We start from the raw sequence: 14,666 nt of genomic DNA on the forward strand, positions 1-14,666 counted from the left end.
AACACAAAAAAACCCACAAAGAAAACCACAAAAAAAAAGGCTCTTGAAAAATGTTTGGAGTCTCCCCCCGCCTTTAATAAGGGGCACTTGATTTAACTGTTTACTTATTGGTTTGCAACAAAAGAGTTGTAGAGCTGTTGCCTCGTCTGCCATCCGGACACGCCATGGCGCACCATCTTGTCGTCCGGAGGAGGCGGGGGTCCCCGATGGAGTGCTCTCTATCTGGGAGTCCTCCCTTTATTTATTGGGGTCTTGGCCTGGAGGGTGTTGCATGGGGCAGTCCCGTGCAATTGGTTTTTAAGTCGGTTCATGGTCTTCCAGGCCGCCTGCAATTTCTGCAGTCTGGAGGAGTCCGTGTTCCATGTTTATGTGGAATGTATCAGGTTGCAGCCCCTGTTACAATATTTCACGACCACCGGACAGCCAATTAAGTACTTTTTGGAGTGTAGTCACTGTTGTAATATGGGAAATGCGGCAGCCAATTTGCGCACAGCAAGCTCCCACAAACGGCAATGTGATAATGACCAGAAAACCTGCTTTTGTTATGTTGATTGGGGGATAAATATTGCCCAGGACACTGGGGATAACTCCCTGCTCTTCTTTGAAATAGTGCCGTGGAATCTTTTACGTCCAGCCGAGAGAGCAGACGAGGCCTCGGTTTAACTTCTCGTCCGAAAGACGAAAGATAAAGCACAATTTGTGTTTGTTGACCAGTTTCTGTGCAGTGTCACATGATGCAGGATCCTATATTGTTATGGGGGCGGGGGGGAGCCTTATGGAATAAAATTCTCTTTGAAATGAAAAATGTGGAAAAAGCCTTCATGAATAAGTCATTAATTGCAGGAATGCCAGCTTTGGTACATTTTGTTAGGAGTGTAAGGCGCTTTCCCTTTTAAAAACTTGTCCTTTAGGATTTTAATCAAGTGTATTGAAGGAGGTGAAGTGCTCATACTGAGCATATTTGTACTGCGAAAAACATGTGATTGGATCGCACAATTTGTCCTTCCAAACTCGGGTTGAGTCTGGGACGAGTGCACTAGTATTACAGGACTGGTATTTATTGTGGGAGTGACTAATTGAACATGACACATTGCTCCCTTTCCCACGTCACGTTCCCGTGCAAGTGCAGGAGATGCAGCACCTGCCTTTTATTCCTCCCTTCCCACAGTCCAAGATCCCCAAACACTCCTTCCAAGTGAAACAGCGATTTACCTGTACTTCTTTCAATTGGCTGTATTGTATTCGCTGCTCACGATGCGGTCTCCTCTACATTGGGGAGACCAAATGCAGATTGGATGACCACTTTGCGGAACACCTCCAAGCGTGACTCCGAGTTCTGGTCGACTGTCACTTTAGTTCTCTGCCCCACTCCCACTCTGACCTCTCTGTCCTCGGCCTCCGACACTGTTTCATTATGTGTCAGCTGTGGCTCAGTGGGTAGCACGCCATGTCTTCTGAGTCAGAAGGTTGTGGGTTCAAGGCTGACACCCCAGTGCAGTTCTGAGGGAGTGCTGCACTGTTGGAGCTACTGTCTTTTGGATGAGACGTTAAACCGAGGCCCCGTCTGCTCTCTCAAGTGGATGTAAAAGATCCCACGGCACTATTATGAAGAAGAGCAGGGGAGTTATTCTCAGTGTCCTGGCCAATACTTATCCCTCAATCAACATAACAATAAAACAGATTATCTGGTCATTATCACATTGCTGCTTGTGGGAGCTTGCTTGTGCGCAAATTGGCTGCCTCGTTTCCTACATTACAACAGTGACAACACTCCAAAAGTACTTCATTGGCTGTAAAGCACATTGAGACGTCTGGTGGTCGTACAAGGTGCTATATAAATCCAAGTCCTTCTTTCTTTTTCCAATGAAGCTCAAGGAACAACACTTCGATTACGCACTTTACAGCCTTCCGGACTCGAAATAGAGTTCAATAATTTCAAATCATAAACTTTGCCCCCATTTTTTCAGATAGCAGCTGTTGCTGATGATTCTTTTCAAAAAAGGAGGGAGAGAGAAAACAGGGAATTATAGACCGGTCAGCCTGACATCGGTAGTGGGTAAAATGATGGAATCAATTATTAAGGATGTCATAGCAGCGCATTTGGAAAGAGGTGACATGATAGGTTCAAGTCAGCATGGATTTGTGAAAGGGAAATCATGCTTGACAAATCTTCTGGAATTTTTTGAGGCTGTTTCCAGTAGAGTGGACAAGGGAGAACCAGTTGATGTGGTGTATTTGGACTTTCAGAAGGCTTTCGACAAGGTCCCACACAAGAGATTAATGTGCAAAGTTAAAGCACATGGGATTGGGGGTAGTGTGCTGATGTGGATTGAGAACTGGTTGGCAGACAGGAAGCAAAGAGTAGGAGTAAATGGGTACTTTTCAGAATGGCAGGCAGTGACTAGTGGGGTACCGCAAGGTTCTTTGCTGGGGCCCCAGCTGTTTACATTGTACATTAATGATTTAGACGAGGGGATTAAATGTAGTATCTCCAAATTTGCGGATGACACTAAGTTGGGTGGCAGTGTGAGCTGCAAGGAGGATGCTATGAGGCTGCAGAGTGACTTGGATAGGTTAGGTGAGTGGGCAAATGCATGGCAGATGAAGTATAATGTGGATAAATGTGAGGTTATCCACTTTGGTGGTAAAAACAGAGAGTCAGACTATTATCTGAATGGTGACAAATTAGGAAAAGGGGAGGTGCAACGAGACCTGGGTGTCATGGTACATCAGTCATTGAAGGTTGACATGCAGGTACAGCAGGCGGTTAAGAAAGCAAATGGCATGTTGGCCTTCACAGCGAGGGGATTTGAGTACAGGAGCAGGGAGGTGTTACTACAGTTGTACAGGGCCTTGGTGAGGCCACACCTGGAGTATTGTGTACAGTTTTGGTCTCCTAACTTGAGGAAGGTCATTCTTGCTATTGAGGGAGTGCAGCGAAGGTTCACCAGACTGATTCCCGGGATGGCGGGACTGACATATCAAGAAAGACTGGATCAACTGGGCTTGTATTCACTGGAGTTCAGAAGAATGAGAGGGGATCTCATAGAAACGTTTAAAATTCTGATGGGTTTAGACAGGTTGGATGCAGGAAAAATGTTCCCAATGTTGGGGAAGTCCAGAACCAGGGGTCACAGTCGAAGGATAAGGGGTAAGCCATTTAGGACCGAGATGAGGAGAAACTTCTTCACCCAGAGAGTGGTGAACCTGTGGAATTCTCTACCACAGAAAGTTGTTGAGGCCAGTTTACTAAATATATTCAAAAAGGAGTTAGATGTAGTCCTTACTATTAGGGGGAATCAAGGGGTATGGCGAGAAAGCAGGAATGGGGTACTGAAGTTGCATGTTCAGCCATGAACTCATTAAATGGCGGTGCAGGCTCGAAGGGCCGAATAGCATACTCCTGCACCTATTTTCTATGTTTCTATGTTTCTATTCTGTTATACCCATTTGCACCTCTTCTCAACCCACCTTTTTGTTTCTTTACTTGTCCCATTACCATCTCCTTTCACCATGTACCATCATCCCACCTTCCACCCTATCTCGGACCTTCCGTTTTGTTCCAGCCTCCCCTCCCCACTTTCCCTGTGTCCATACTTGCTTAAAACCTGTTATGTCTCTAACTTTTTCCAGTTCTGCCGAAGAGTCATCTCTGTTTCTCCCTCTGCTGATGCTGTCTGACCTGCTGAGTATTTCCAGGGAGTATTTTCTGCTTTTGTAGCACTATAATATGTTGGCTTTTAGTACGTTATTTTCAGTAGCAGATTGGCACCAGTAAACCAAATGAAACCCAGTGACCTCATGCAAGGATGCTGCATTGTGGTATTGACCTCTGGATATTTAGGTCCCATGGCACTATTTCGAAGAAGAGCGGGGGAGTTCTCCACAGTGTCCTGACCAATATTTATCCCTCAACCAGCATCACTAAAAATACAGATTATCTGTTCATGCTGGGGAGCGAGAATGCAAAAAGGGGAACTCAGATGAAAAAAGCTGGCTGATTGAATATTATGAGGAAATATTCTAAGTAAATCTTACCTGCAAGATGCATGAGACAGGGCCCTCTAAGGGAAAAGTCGGCGTGCAAGTTGTAAAAAATGCTAAAGGTAAAGACCATGTATGGCACTGGTGGAGGGGCCAGGGAGCAGGGGCGGATTAACCATGGGGCAGATGGGGCTGCAGCCCCAGGCCCACCTAAGAACATAGGCCCACCAAATAAATGTAGGAAAAAAATATAAGGCCTCCCAAATAGGCTGAATAGAATAGACAATAAGAGAGGAAAAGCCAGAATATATATCTACATGGTACAGAATATATGCTTTCATTGTTGAATATACAGGCCTATGTTTTCATACTCAGAATCATATACGTAATGTAATGTACATGAACAAACATAACTAGAGGCCCATTTTGGTCAGTTTGCATCAGGCCCTTAATCCGGCCCTGTGGTGGGAGGGGTGTGGAAGTGGGTTCCTTCTTGTAATAATTCAGAGGAACAGGAAAGGGTGAGGATATATTTTTGTAATTGCGACTTTTGAAGAGTGAGTCAGGAGGAAATGAGTACGATTACAAGGTAAAATCTCTTTGATTATAACTTCCCTGAGGTGATTGTTTGAAACCTTGCTGACTATGTGAAAGGATTGAATGTGCTTTAAACTGTAAGGTGCTGTGAGCTTATTTAAGGGTTATCACACTGAACGAGGGGAGAAAATTCTGTACTTGATTTTCGGCCAGCTAACTTTATTTTTTCTCCTTCTAACATACAGCCTTCACATCTGGGAGGCTTCTGCAGAAAGAAGACTGCACTGAAGAAGATACGAGCTTTGCGTCTGAGCTGCACGATCCCTTACCCCATCTTCAGTGTACAGAAATTGTTCGATATCAACGTATGACAACCTCGTTTCCTGGGGGTACTTTGTCATGATTCCAGGATTGAAGAAGACTGCTCAAAAGTTAAGAATTTTTGGCTTGATCGTTTGAAAATTTGGAAATTGCTGATCTTTTCCCCTCCCACCCACCGTCCCCATTGAAGTGACATCTGGCAACGGGATGACATCGGGGGCAGGAATCTACCTCTGGCTAACTGTATGGATACTGACAAATATTTCATTCTGCGACATCCAAGAGTGCCCAAGGGAGCCCAAACAGTTTGACTTTGATGTCCGATACACCCTGACCAGTTTTAATGCTAAGCAATCGATCCAGAATATCGTGGTGTATGCCTATGAGCCACGACGCATCTATCTAGCAGTGCGGAACTGGCTATACGGTTTGAACCTGGCTCTCGAGAAGACGTCTGAATTGCAGACCGGTCCGGTTGGCAGTCCGGACTGTGCGATGTGCAAGCGATGTGCGACAGACTGGAAGCTGGCAGTTGACATGGAAGATAATGACAATGAGGTCCTCGTGTTCGATATTATCGACCCAAATTTGTACAGCTGTGGAAGTTCTCAACATGGCATCTGTCACCTTCACAATATCGCAGAAGGTAACCTCAGTAACCACATGTGCCTATTTAAGAAGGAAAACAATAGGCCTGACCTTTGTCCCGACTGTGTGGCGAGCCCATTAGGCACCCAAGTGCAAGTTCATGCAGAGTCATATGTCACCTACTTGTTCATTGGTGCCACAGTCAACAAGACAGTTGCAAAAACATATAGTCCAAAGTCAATATCGATGAAGAAACTGCTGGGAACGATGGATGGGTTTGTATTCCCTTCTGAAAAGGAGTCGTCTTTAACTGTGCTGGATGAATTTCTGGACTCCTACCCGATAGATTATATTTATTCCTTCAGCTCTGGTGATCATGTCTACTTTCTAACCGTTCAAAAGGAAAGTATCACCTCAGAAAGCTATCACACTCGGATCGCTCGGCTGAAGGTTGGAGAGTACGAGGTCAGAAATTACCGTGAGGTTGTTCTGGAGTGCTTTCACGAGCCAAAGGTGACCCCCGGGGACAGGAACACCATATACAACGTATTGCAAGCTGCTTATTTGGCCAAACCGGGCTCGGATCTTGCCAAGGAGCTTCATGTGACAGAGAGTGATGACGTGCTGTTTGGAGTTTTTGCAGAAAGTGAGCCCAAAACCAACGTCTTGCGTCGGAAATCGGCCCTATGCATTTTAGCAGTCAAAAACATCAATGATGTAATTGAATGTGGGATGGACTTGTGTTGTCAGCCAAATCATAAGTCCATGGAAAGGGGGCTAGAATTTTTCCAGGAGGTGGAGTACTGCCCTCAAAAGGTGAGTACAGAATTCTTTGAAAGAAAAAGAAAAACTTGCATTTATATAGCGCCGCTCACGACCACTGGCCGCCTCAAAGCGCTTTACAGCCAATGAAGTACTGTTGCAGTGTAGTCACTGTTGTAAAGTGGGAAATGCGGCATCTAATTTGTGGACAGCAAGCTCCCACAAACAGCAATGTGATAATGACCAGATAATCTGTGTTTATTATGTTGATTGAGGGATAAATATTGGCCAGGACACTGGGGATAACTCCCCAGCTCTTCTTCGAAATAGTGCCATGGGATCTTTTACATCCACCTGAGAGGGCAGACGGGGCCTCGGTTTAACGTCTCATCTGAAAGACGGCACCTCCAACAATGCAGCACTCCCTCAGCACTGTAGTGTCAGCCTAGATTTCTGTGCTCAAGTACCTGGAATGGGACTTGAACCCACAACTTTCTGACTCAGAGAATGTGCTATCCACTGAGCTACAGCTACCACTTTGCTCCTATTTTTGTTCTTCCTATCCCCACCACACTTCAAAATCTTCAAATTAAGCTACGAAGCACCATGTGATACAAGAGGAAGACTGGAGTTTAGCTTTTTTTTAAATATTTGTTCCGGGATGTGGACGTCGCTGGCAAGGCCACCATTTATTGCCCATCCCTAATTGCCCTTGAGAAGACGGTGGTGAGCCACCTAGAACCATTGCAGTCCATGTGGTGAAGGCACTCCCACAGTGCTGTTAGGGAGGGAGTTCCAGGATTTTGACCCAGCGATGATGAAGGAACGGTGATATATTTCCAAGTCAGGATGGTGTTTGATTTGGAAGGGTACTTGGAGGTGGTGGTGTTCCCATACGCCTGCTGCCCTTGTCCTTCTAGGTGGTAGGGGTCGTGGGTTTGGGAGGCGCTGCCGAAGAAGCTATGGCGAGTTGCTGCAGTGCATCTTGTAGATGGTACACACTGCAGCCACGGTGCGCCGGTGATGGAGGGAGTGAATGTTGAAGGTGGTGGATGGGGTGCCAATCAAGCTGGCTGGTTTGTCCTGGATGGTGTCGAACTTCTTGAGTGTTGTTGGAGCTGCTCTCATCCAGGCAAGTGAAGAGTATTCCATCACAATCCTGACTTGTGCCTTGTAGATGATGGAAAGGCTTTGGGGAGTCAGGAGGTGAGTCACTTATTGCAGAAACTGGGCTTTAAATTAAGCATGCAGCGCAGTGCACAAAAGACCAGTGATTGTGGGAATATGACTGGGAGGTAGGGTTGTATTCAGTGACAATTTTAGGTCTTATGGTCTTGGGGCTTGATCATATCTGAAGCGTCTTTTTTTATGGGGGGGGGGGGGGCACGCGAACTACATAACCTACGCCCACCCCCGTGCGCCCAAAAATGTCCACAGCCCAATTTATAGGCTATTGTGGGTTTTTTTTAAAATGCACGGCGGTGAGAGAGATTTTATTTTGTGCTGATCAGAATGAGGGACATTATTGTTGTGGAGTGGAAAATTAATTTTCTCTCTCTCTTCTGCTTTCGAATTTGATGCCTGATATGTCCTTACTATACAGTATAGATGCACACGAGGCCCATACTTGAGAGAAAGTCACTCTGTGACCAGTTACCTTTATTACCAAGACCTCAAGTGATGAAGGTGGGTGGAGTTTCCCCTTTTATACCTGAAAGTCCAGTATAGGAGTGTCTCTCACAAGTTCGCCCCCTGTGGTCAATGTTCTCAAGGTGTACAACTTAGGTCAACTTATACATGGGTTACAATGATAGTTGAATACATGACATCACCTCCCCCCCCAAAGTCTTATTGGGATCAGGTTAAGTCTCTCTGGTGGTTTACGCTCCCTTGTAGAGAGTCTGAGTTGGGGCTCCGGTTGTTGGGCGCTGGCCTGAGTGTCTGCTGTTTGCGGTGCCTCAGGCCTGTCCGGACTGCCCACAGTGACTGGGCTCTCCTCCACTTGATTCCGGTGTTCGGTCACCTGTGGTGAAGTAAACTCTACGTCGTGTTCTTCCTCTGCTTCTTCTATGGGGTTGCTGAACCTCCTTTTAGTTTGATCCACGTGTTTGCGGCAGATTTGTCCATTGGTATGTTTAACTACCAAAACCCTATTCCCCTCTTTGGCAATCACAGTGCCTGCAAGCCATTTGGGCCCTGCAACGTAATAAAGGACAAAAACAGGGTAATTGACATCAATACATCATGCCCTCGCATTCCTGTCATGGTAGTCACATTGTGACTGACGCCTGCTCTCAACAATTTCTTTCATAGCAGGGTGTATAAGGGATAACCTGGTTTTGAGCGTCCTTTTCATTAGCAGCTCTGCGGGTGGAACCCCTGTGAGCGAGTGTGGTCGGGATCTATTGGCCAACAGGAGGCGTGATAAGCGGCTTTGTAGGAAACCCCCTTGGATTCTGAGCATCCCCTGTTTGATTATCTGCACTGCTCGTTCCGCCTAGCTGTTTGAGGCCGGCTTGAACGGTACCGTTCTGACATGGTTGATTCCATTGCCTGCCATGAAGTCCTGGAATTCAGTGCTTGTGAAGCACGGGCCATTGTCACTGACCCAAACATCCGGTAGACCATGGGCGGCGAACATTGATGGTAGACTTTCTACCGTGGCAAAGGATGTGCTTGAATTTAAAATGGCACACTCAATCCATTTGGAGTAGGCATCCACCACAACCAAAAGCATTTTTCCCATGAATGGACCTGCGTAGTCCATATGGATAGGTGACCATGGCTTGGCGGGCCAGGACCAGGGGCTAAGGGGGGCTCCCTGGGTGCGTTGCCCAGCTGAGCACATGTGTTGCACCTGCGAACACAAAGTTCCAGGTTTGCATCTATTCCTGGCCACCAAACATGTGACCTGGCAATTGCTTTCATCATATCCCCGGGTGCTCATTGTGAAGTTCTCTGATGAACACCTCTCTGCCCATCTGGGGCATGACTACTCGGTTTCCTCACAGTAGGCAATCGGCCTGAATCGAGAGTTCATCCTTGCGCCTATGAAACTGTTTAAATTTCTCAGGGCTTGCCCCGTACGTGACTGCCCAGTCCCCATTCAGGACACATTTCTTAACTAAAGACAGTAGCGGGTATTTATTTGTCCAGACTTTAATCTGACGGGCTGTCACAGGTGAGCCTTCGCTTTCGAAAGCTTCAACAGCCAAAACCATCTCAGCATCATGCTCAGCTGCCCCCTCAGTGGTGGCTAGTGGGAGCCTGCTGAGTGCATCGGCACAATTTTCAGTGCCCGGTCTGTGCCGAATTGTGTAGTCATAGGCGGCTAACGTGAGTGCCCACCTCTATATGCGGGCTGATGTATTCGCATTTATGGCCTTGTTGTCAGCCAAAAGGGACTTTAGGGGTTTGTGATCTGACTGCAGTTCAAATTTCCTGCCAAACAGGTACTGGTGCATTTTTTTTACTGCATATACACATGCTGGCGCCTCCTTTTCTACCATCCCATAGCTCCTTTCTGCCTGGGACAGACTTCTGGAGGCATAAGCTACCGGCTGTAACTGACCATTGGCATTCACATGCTGCAACACACATCCGACCCCATAGGACGACGCATCGCACGTTAAAACAAGTTTCTTACACAGGTCATATAATGTTAACAGTTTGTTAGAGCACGCAATTTGTTATGCTCCATCAAAAGCCATTTCCTGGCTGTCCCCCCAGACCCAATTGCGACCTTTGCATAGGAGCACGTGTAGCGGCTCTAACAGCGTGCTCAATTTGGGAAGAAAGTTACCAAAATAGTTCAGGAGCCCCAGGAACGAACGCAGCTCCGTCGTGTTACGGGGTCTGGGTGCTCTCTGGATCACTTCCGTTTTGGACGCAGTAGGGCTGATCCCGTCTGCTGCTACCCTCATCCCCAGGAATTCTACCTCTGGAGCTAGGAAGACGCATTTCACCTTTTTCAGTCGCAGCCCTACCCGGTCCAGTCTGCGTAGCACCTCCTCCAGGTTGTGGAGGTGTTCTTCAGTATCGTAACCCGCAATGAGGATGTCGTCTTGAAAAACCACCGTCCTTGGAATTGACTTGAGGAGGCTTTCCATATTTCGCTGAAAGATTGCGGCGGCTGAACGAATCCCGAACGGACATCTGTTAGACTCAAACAACCCCTTGTGTGTCGTGATGGTGGTCAGCTTCTTTGACTCACTCGCCAGCTCCTGGGTCATGTAAGCTGAGGTCAGGTCCAATTTTGAAAAAAGTTTGCCACCGGATAGCGTCGCAAAGAGGTCCTCCGCTCTCGGTAGCGGGTACTGGTCTTGGAGTGACACCCGATTGATGGTGGCTTTGTAATCGCCACATATCCTGATCGACCCATCCGCCTTGAGCACCAGCACGATCGGGCTCGCCCAGTCACTGAATTAGACTGGCGAGATGATGCCTTCCCTCAGCAGGCGGTCCAATTCGCATTCTATCTTTTCCCGCATCACGTACGGCACCGTTCTGGCCTTGTGGTGTACTGGCCTGGCATCGGGTTTATGTGAATCACTACCTTGGCCCCCATGAAAGTGCCGATGCCAGGTTGAAATAATGAGTCAAATTTGTCCAGGACTTGTGAGCATGATACTCACTCCACAGAGGAAATTGCATTGACATCGCCCCATTTCCAGTTCATGACAGCAAGCTAACTCCTTCCCAGTAGTGCGGGACCATCCCCTGGAACAATCCAGAGTGGCAACCTGTTCTCCGAATCTTTTGGGTCACGACTACCGTGACACTGCCTAGCACCGGAATGATCACCTTTGTATATGTCCGTAGCTGTGCGTCAATCGGCGATAATTTTGGCCTCCTGGCCTTGGACACCCACAACCTTTCGAACTGTTTGATATTCATCAGGGACTGGCTGGCCCCCTTGTCTAGCTCCATTAATATTGGGATGCCATTGAGGAGCACTTTCATCATTATCGGTGGCGTCCTGGTATATGAACTGTATACGTGCTCCACGTGAACTCGCTGAACTTCAGCTTCCAGCAATTTCCCCCAGTATTCATTTGGCCTTGTAGGGCTTACATCGCTCCTCCTCGTACATCAACCTGGCTGCATGCTTCCTGCACCTACAGACCAAGTGACTGCTGATGTTGCAGTTTCTGCAGGTGTATTGCTGATACCTGCAAGCTCTGGCTGGGTGTTTGCCTCCACACCTCCAGCATGAGCTGGAGGCCCCGTTGTTGGAAACAAAAGGTCCATTACCAGTCGATCGTCTCTGACTGTCTCTGTAACTGTCCTTAAGCGCACCATAAACAGGTGTTGATGGTCCCATTACTGGCCGCATTGTTCCTTGCGATAGCGTGAATCGCCGTTCAGCTCGCCATTGTCTCTGTTGAATTCCTCCTTTGGGTTTGACTACATGCTGGGGCATGTCCGATTGCCCTTGTTTGCCTAGAGAACTGTGTGCCACGTTAACAATGTTGATTCCCTGTCCATTTGCCACATTGGAGCCAAGATTTTTGTCATACATCATTCTGGTCTCTTCCTCCCCTGAGATAAATGTCTGGGCTATCAGAGCCGCCGCTTCCAAGGTCAAGTCTTTGGTCTCAATCAGTTTCCTGAAAAACCCGGCGTGCCCGATGCCCTCAATAAAAAAATGTCTCACAGCATCTCCGCTCTGCATGCATCTGGGAACTTACATAGGCTCACCAGTCGCCGGAGATCTGCCACGAAGTCTGGAACGCTTTGCCCTTCTCGCCGCCGGTGCGTGTAAAACCGGTGTCTCGCATGTGCGTGCTGCTCTAAGGTTTAAGGTGTTCCCTGATCAACTTACTGAGCTCTTCGAACGTCTTGTCCGCCGGCTTCTCTGGCGCTAGAAGGTCCTTCATCAGGGAGTACATTCTGGATCCACAAACCGTCAGGAGATGCACCCTGCGTTTGTCGGCTGAATCCTGTCCCAACCATTCCTTAGTGACAAAACTTTGCTGTTTTCTCTCAATAAAGTCATCCCAATCATCACCAACACAGTACCTCTCTTCTGTGCTGCTAGTGGCCATGCTCGTGTGGTTTAAATCCCAGTTTCTCATCGCCAATGATATGTCCTTACTCTACAGTATAGATGCACACGAGGCCCTTGAGAGAACGTCATTCTGTCACCAGTTACCTTTATTCCCATGACCTCAAGTGATGAAGATAGGTGGAGCTTCCTCTTTTATACCTGAAGGTCCAGGTTAGGAGTGCCTCCCAAAAGTTCACCCCTTGTGGTCAATGTTCTCAAGGGGTACAACTTAGGTCAGCTTATACATGGGTTACAATGATAGTTGAATACATGACAATGCCAACCATTCCAGTGGCCTAATTTTGTTTTCTGTAACCAATGTTAGCAGTAAGCTAACTCTCCAATGGGACCTATTTTCACATGGGCTGATTGCCCCAGTGTAAGGTGGGTGGTGCACAGTTCACATGTGCCTGATTTGAACCGCGCTGAACCAGGCTGTATTTTTTTGGTGGGGCGGTTTAGCACATTTGCTTAATGTCGGAGTTCTAGGTCGGCTACAGCTTGCGATCCAACGCTTATTGAGCAAGGGCGAATGGAGAGATTTATTGCCCCAGTGGAGAAAAATGCCCTTTTTATTACGTTCAAATGTCCCTTGGGCATTCATGCAAGGAGAGATTGCTACAATCTTAGCAGGGGACGTTAAGATCAAAAAATAAAGAGACCGGTAATTGAAGTAAAATGTGAATAAGAACTAAAAAGTTAGGGCTAGAAATTGATCAGCCTCCTGCCGGGTTTTTCGCCGGTATTTCGTCGTTTTGGCCTGAAAGCGGATTGGTGTGAAATTCATTGCAGTCTTCCACCGGCGGTTTCGAAATACCGCTGGGGAGTGGATCGCCGGCGTGCAATGCTGGGAAAACCGCTCCCGCCTGAATTTGGTGGGGCAGGTGATCAGCCTTTTTGATGGACGGTAGGTATGAAACCCTGCAAAAAAAAAAGGTAAATGAACATTTTTTTAAATAATTCTTTTGCAGCGATGCAGTGGAAAAGGGTCCTGTGAATGTTTTCTGATGTTTTATTTTTTTATTTTTTGAAAAAATATTTTGCCTGTTTTCCCCCCTCCCTAGACTCTAGCCTGGGACTTAATTTGGCCAACACCACCGAGAATCTACGTGCAACTCCCATTTTTCCCGCAGGGCGTTATTTTTCTCCTATTTTTTGATCAATTTTCCTCCGACGTTAATTGCAGAATCTTAGCGGTTTTTTGGGCCATAAGCGGGCGGGGGTGGCTTTTAATCAATTTCTAGCCCTTGGTCTTGTGTCTCGACATTTCTCACACAAGGCAGGAATACTGTTGCAGCTCTTAACGGTCTGCAGCAGCTTAAAGGGGCGAGAGCATTTCTTTTTGAATAGTAGTTGCTGATACTGTAGCAACAGCCGAAGAAAATGTCTGAGAGCAGTACTGGCAACAGCAGAGCACCCATCTTCGAGGAGGAATCGATCGAAATCTGACTGCAGCAAATGCACCAGAGGAAGGACCTCCTATTTCATAAGAACATAAGAAATAGGAGCAGGAGTAGGCCATACGACCCCTCGAGCCTGCTTGCCATTTAATACGATCATGGCTGATCTGATCATGGACTCGGGTCCACTTCCCTGCCCGCTCCCCATAACCCCTTATTCCCTTATCGGTTAAGAAACTGTCTATCTGTGTCTTAAATTTATTCAATAACCCAGCTTCCACAGCTCTCTGAGGCAGCGAATTCCAGAGATTTATAACCCTCTGAGAGAAGAAATTCCTCCTTATCTCAGTATTAAGTGGGCAGCTCCTTATTCTAAGATTATGCCCCCTAATTCTAGTCTCCCTTATCAGTCGAAATATTCTCTCTGTATCCACCTTGTCAAACCCCCTCATAATCTTATATGGTTCGATAAGATCACCTCTCAGCCTTCTGAATTCCAATGAGTAGAGGCTCAACCTACTCAAATGTTGCTAATAAGTTTCTCATGATAGCCCTCAGGTGAGCTGAAGGGCAGGCCAGCAAGATTGGTCGGAAGTGACTAATCAAATGAATGCCAGCACTATAGGGCTTCGAGCTCAGTACCATAACCACAACACTATGCTCAGAAGACAGATTTAGTTGGGCTGAATTCTTGATGGTGCAAATTGTGTTGCTCTCTTGGAAGAAGGGGTCGCACTGGGTGAAATGACTCTTTCTTATTTCGTACTTCCTCATCCAGGCTGGTTTGATCGTGGAAGGCCAGCACAATATTTTGTATTTATACAGGGGTACATGTCATCTGATGAGCAATTTTGTGCTTGTGAGGTCATGTTTACCAAGCTAGTAAATTGAAGGGGGTTCAGTCAAAGTGATTTTTTTTAATGGGCAGTGCTTGCGTGAATTGCATCTATTTTTGCTCACAATAATATCTCTCCCGTAAATAATCTTCTAATCATCACACAAGGCAGGAGTACTGTCACAGATAA

General features: G+C 46.9%; 1 protein-coding gene across 2 annotated transcripts in view; it reads left to right on the forward strand.

Annotated features, from left to right (window-relative positions):
- Positions 1-14,666, forward strand: part of LOC139277284 (macrophage-stimulating protein receptor-like) — a 211,068-nt gene that overhangs the window by 48,882 nt on the left and 147,520 nt on the right. For both annotated transcript variants that reach the window (XM_070895548.1, XM_070895549.1), the window contains exon 2: positions 4,767-6,246. In XM_070895548.1, coding sequence (XP_070751649.1) covers positions 5,050-6,246 — 1,197 coding nt within the window. In that variant the 5' untranslated portion in view covers positions 4,767-5,049. The remainder of the gene's footprint in view (positions 1-4,766; positions 6,247-14,666) is intronic.

The sequence above is a fragment of the Pristiophorus japonicus genome, chromosome 12, assembly GCF_044704955.1.
Source record: "Pristiophorus japonicus isolate sPriJap1 chromosome 12, sPriJap1.hap1, whole genome shotgun sequence".
Lineage (NCBI taxonomy): Eukaryota > Metazoa > Chordata > Chondrichthyes > Pristiophoridae > Pristiophorus > Pristiophorus japonicus.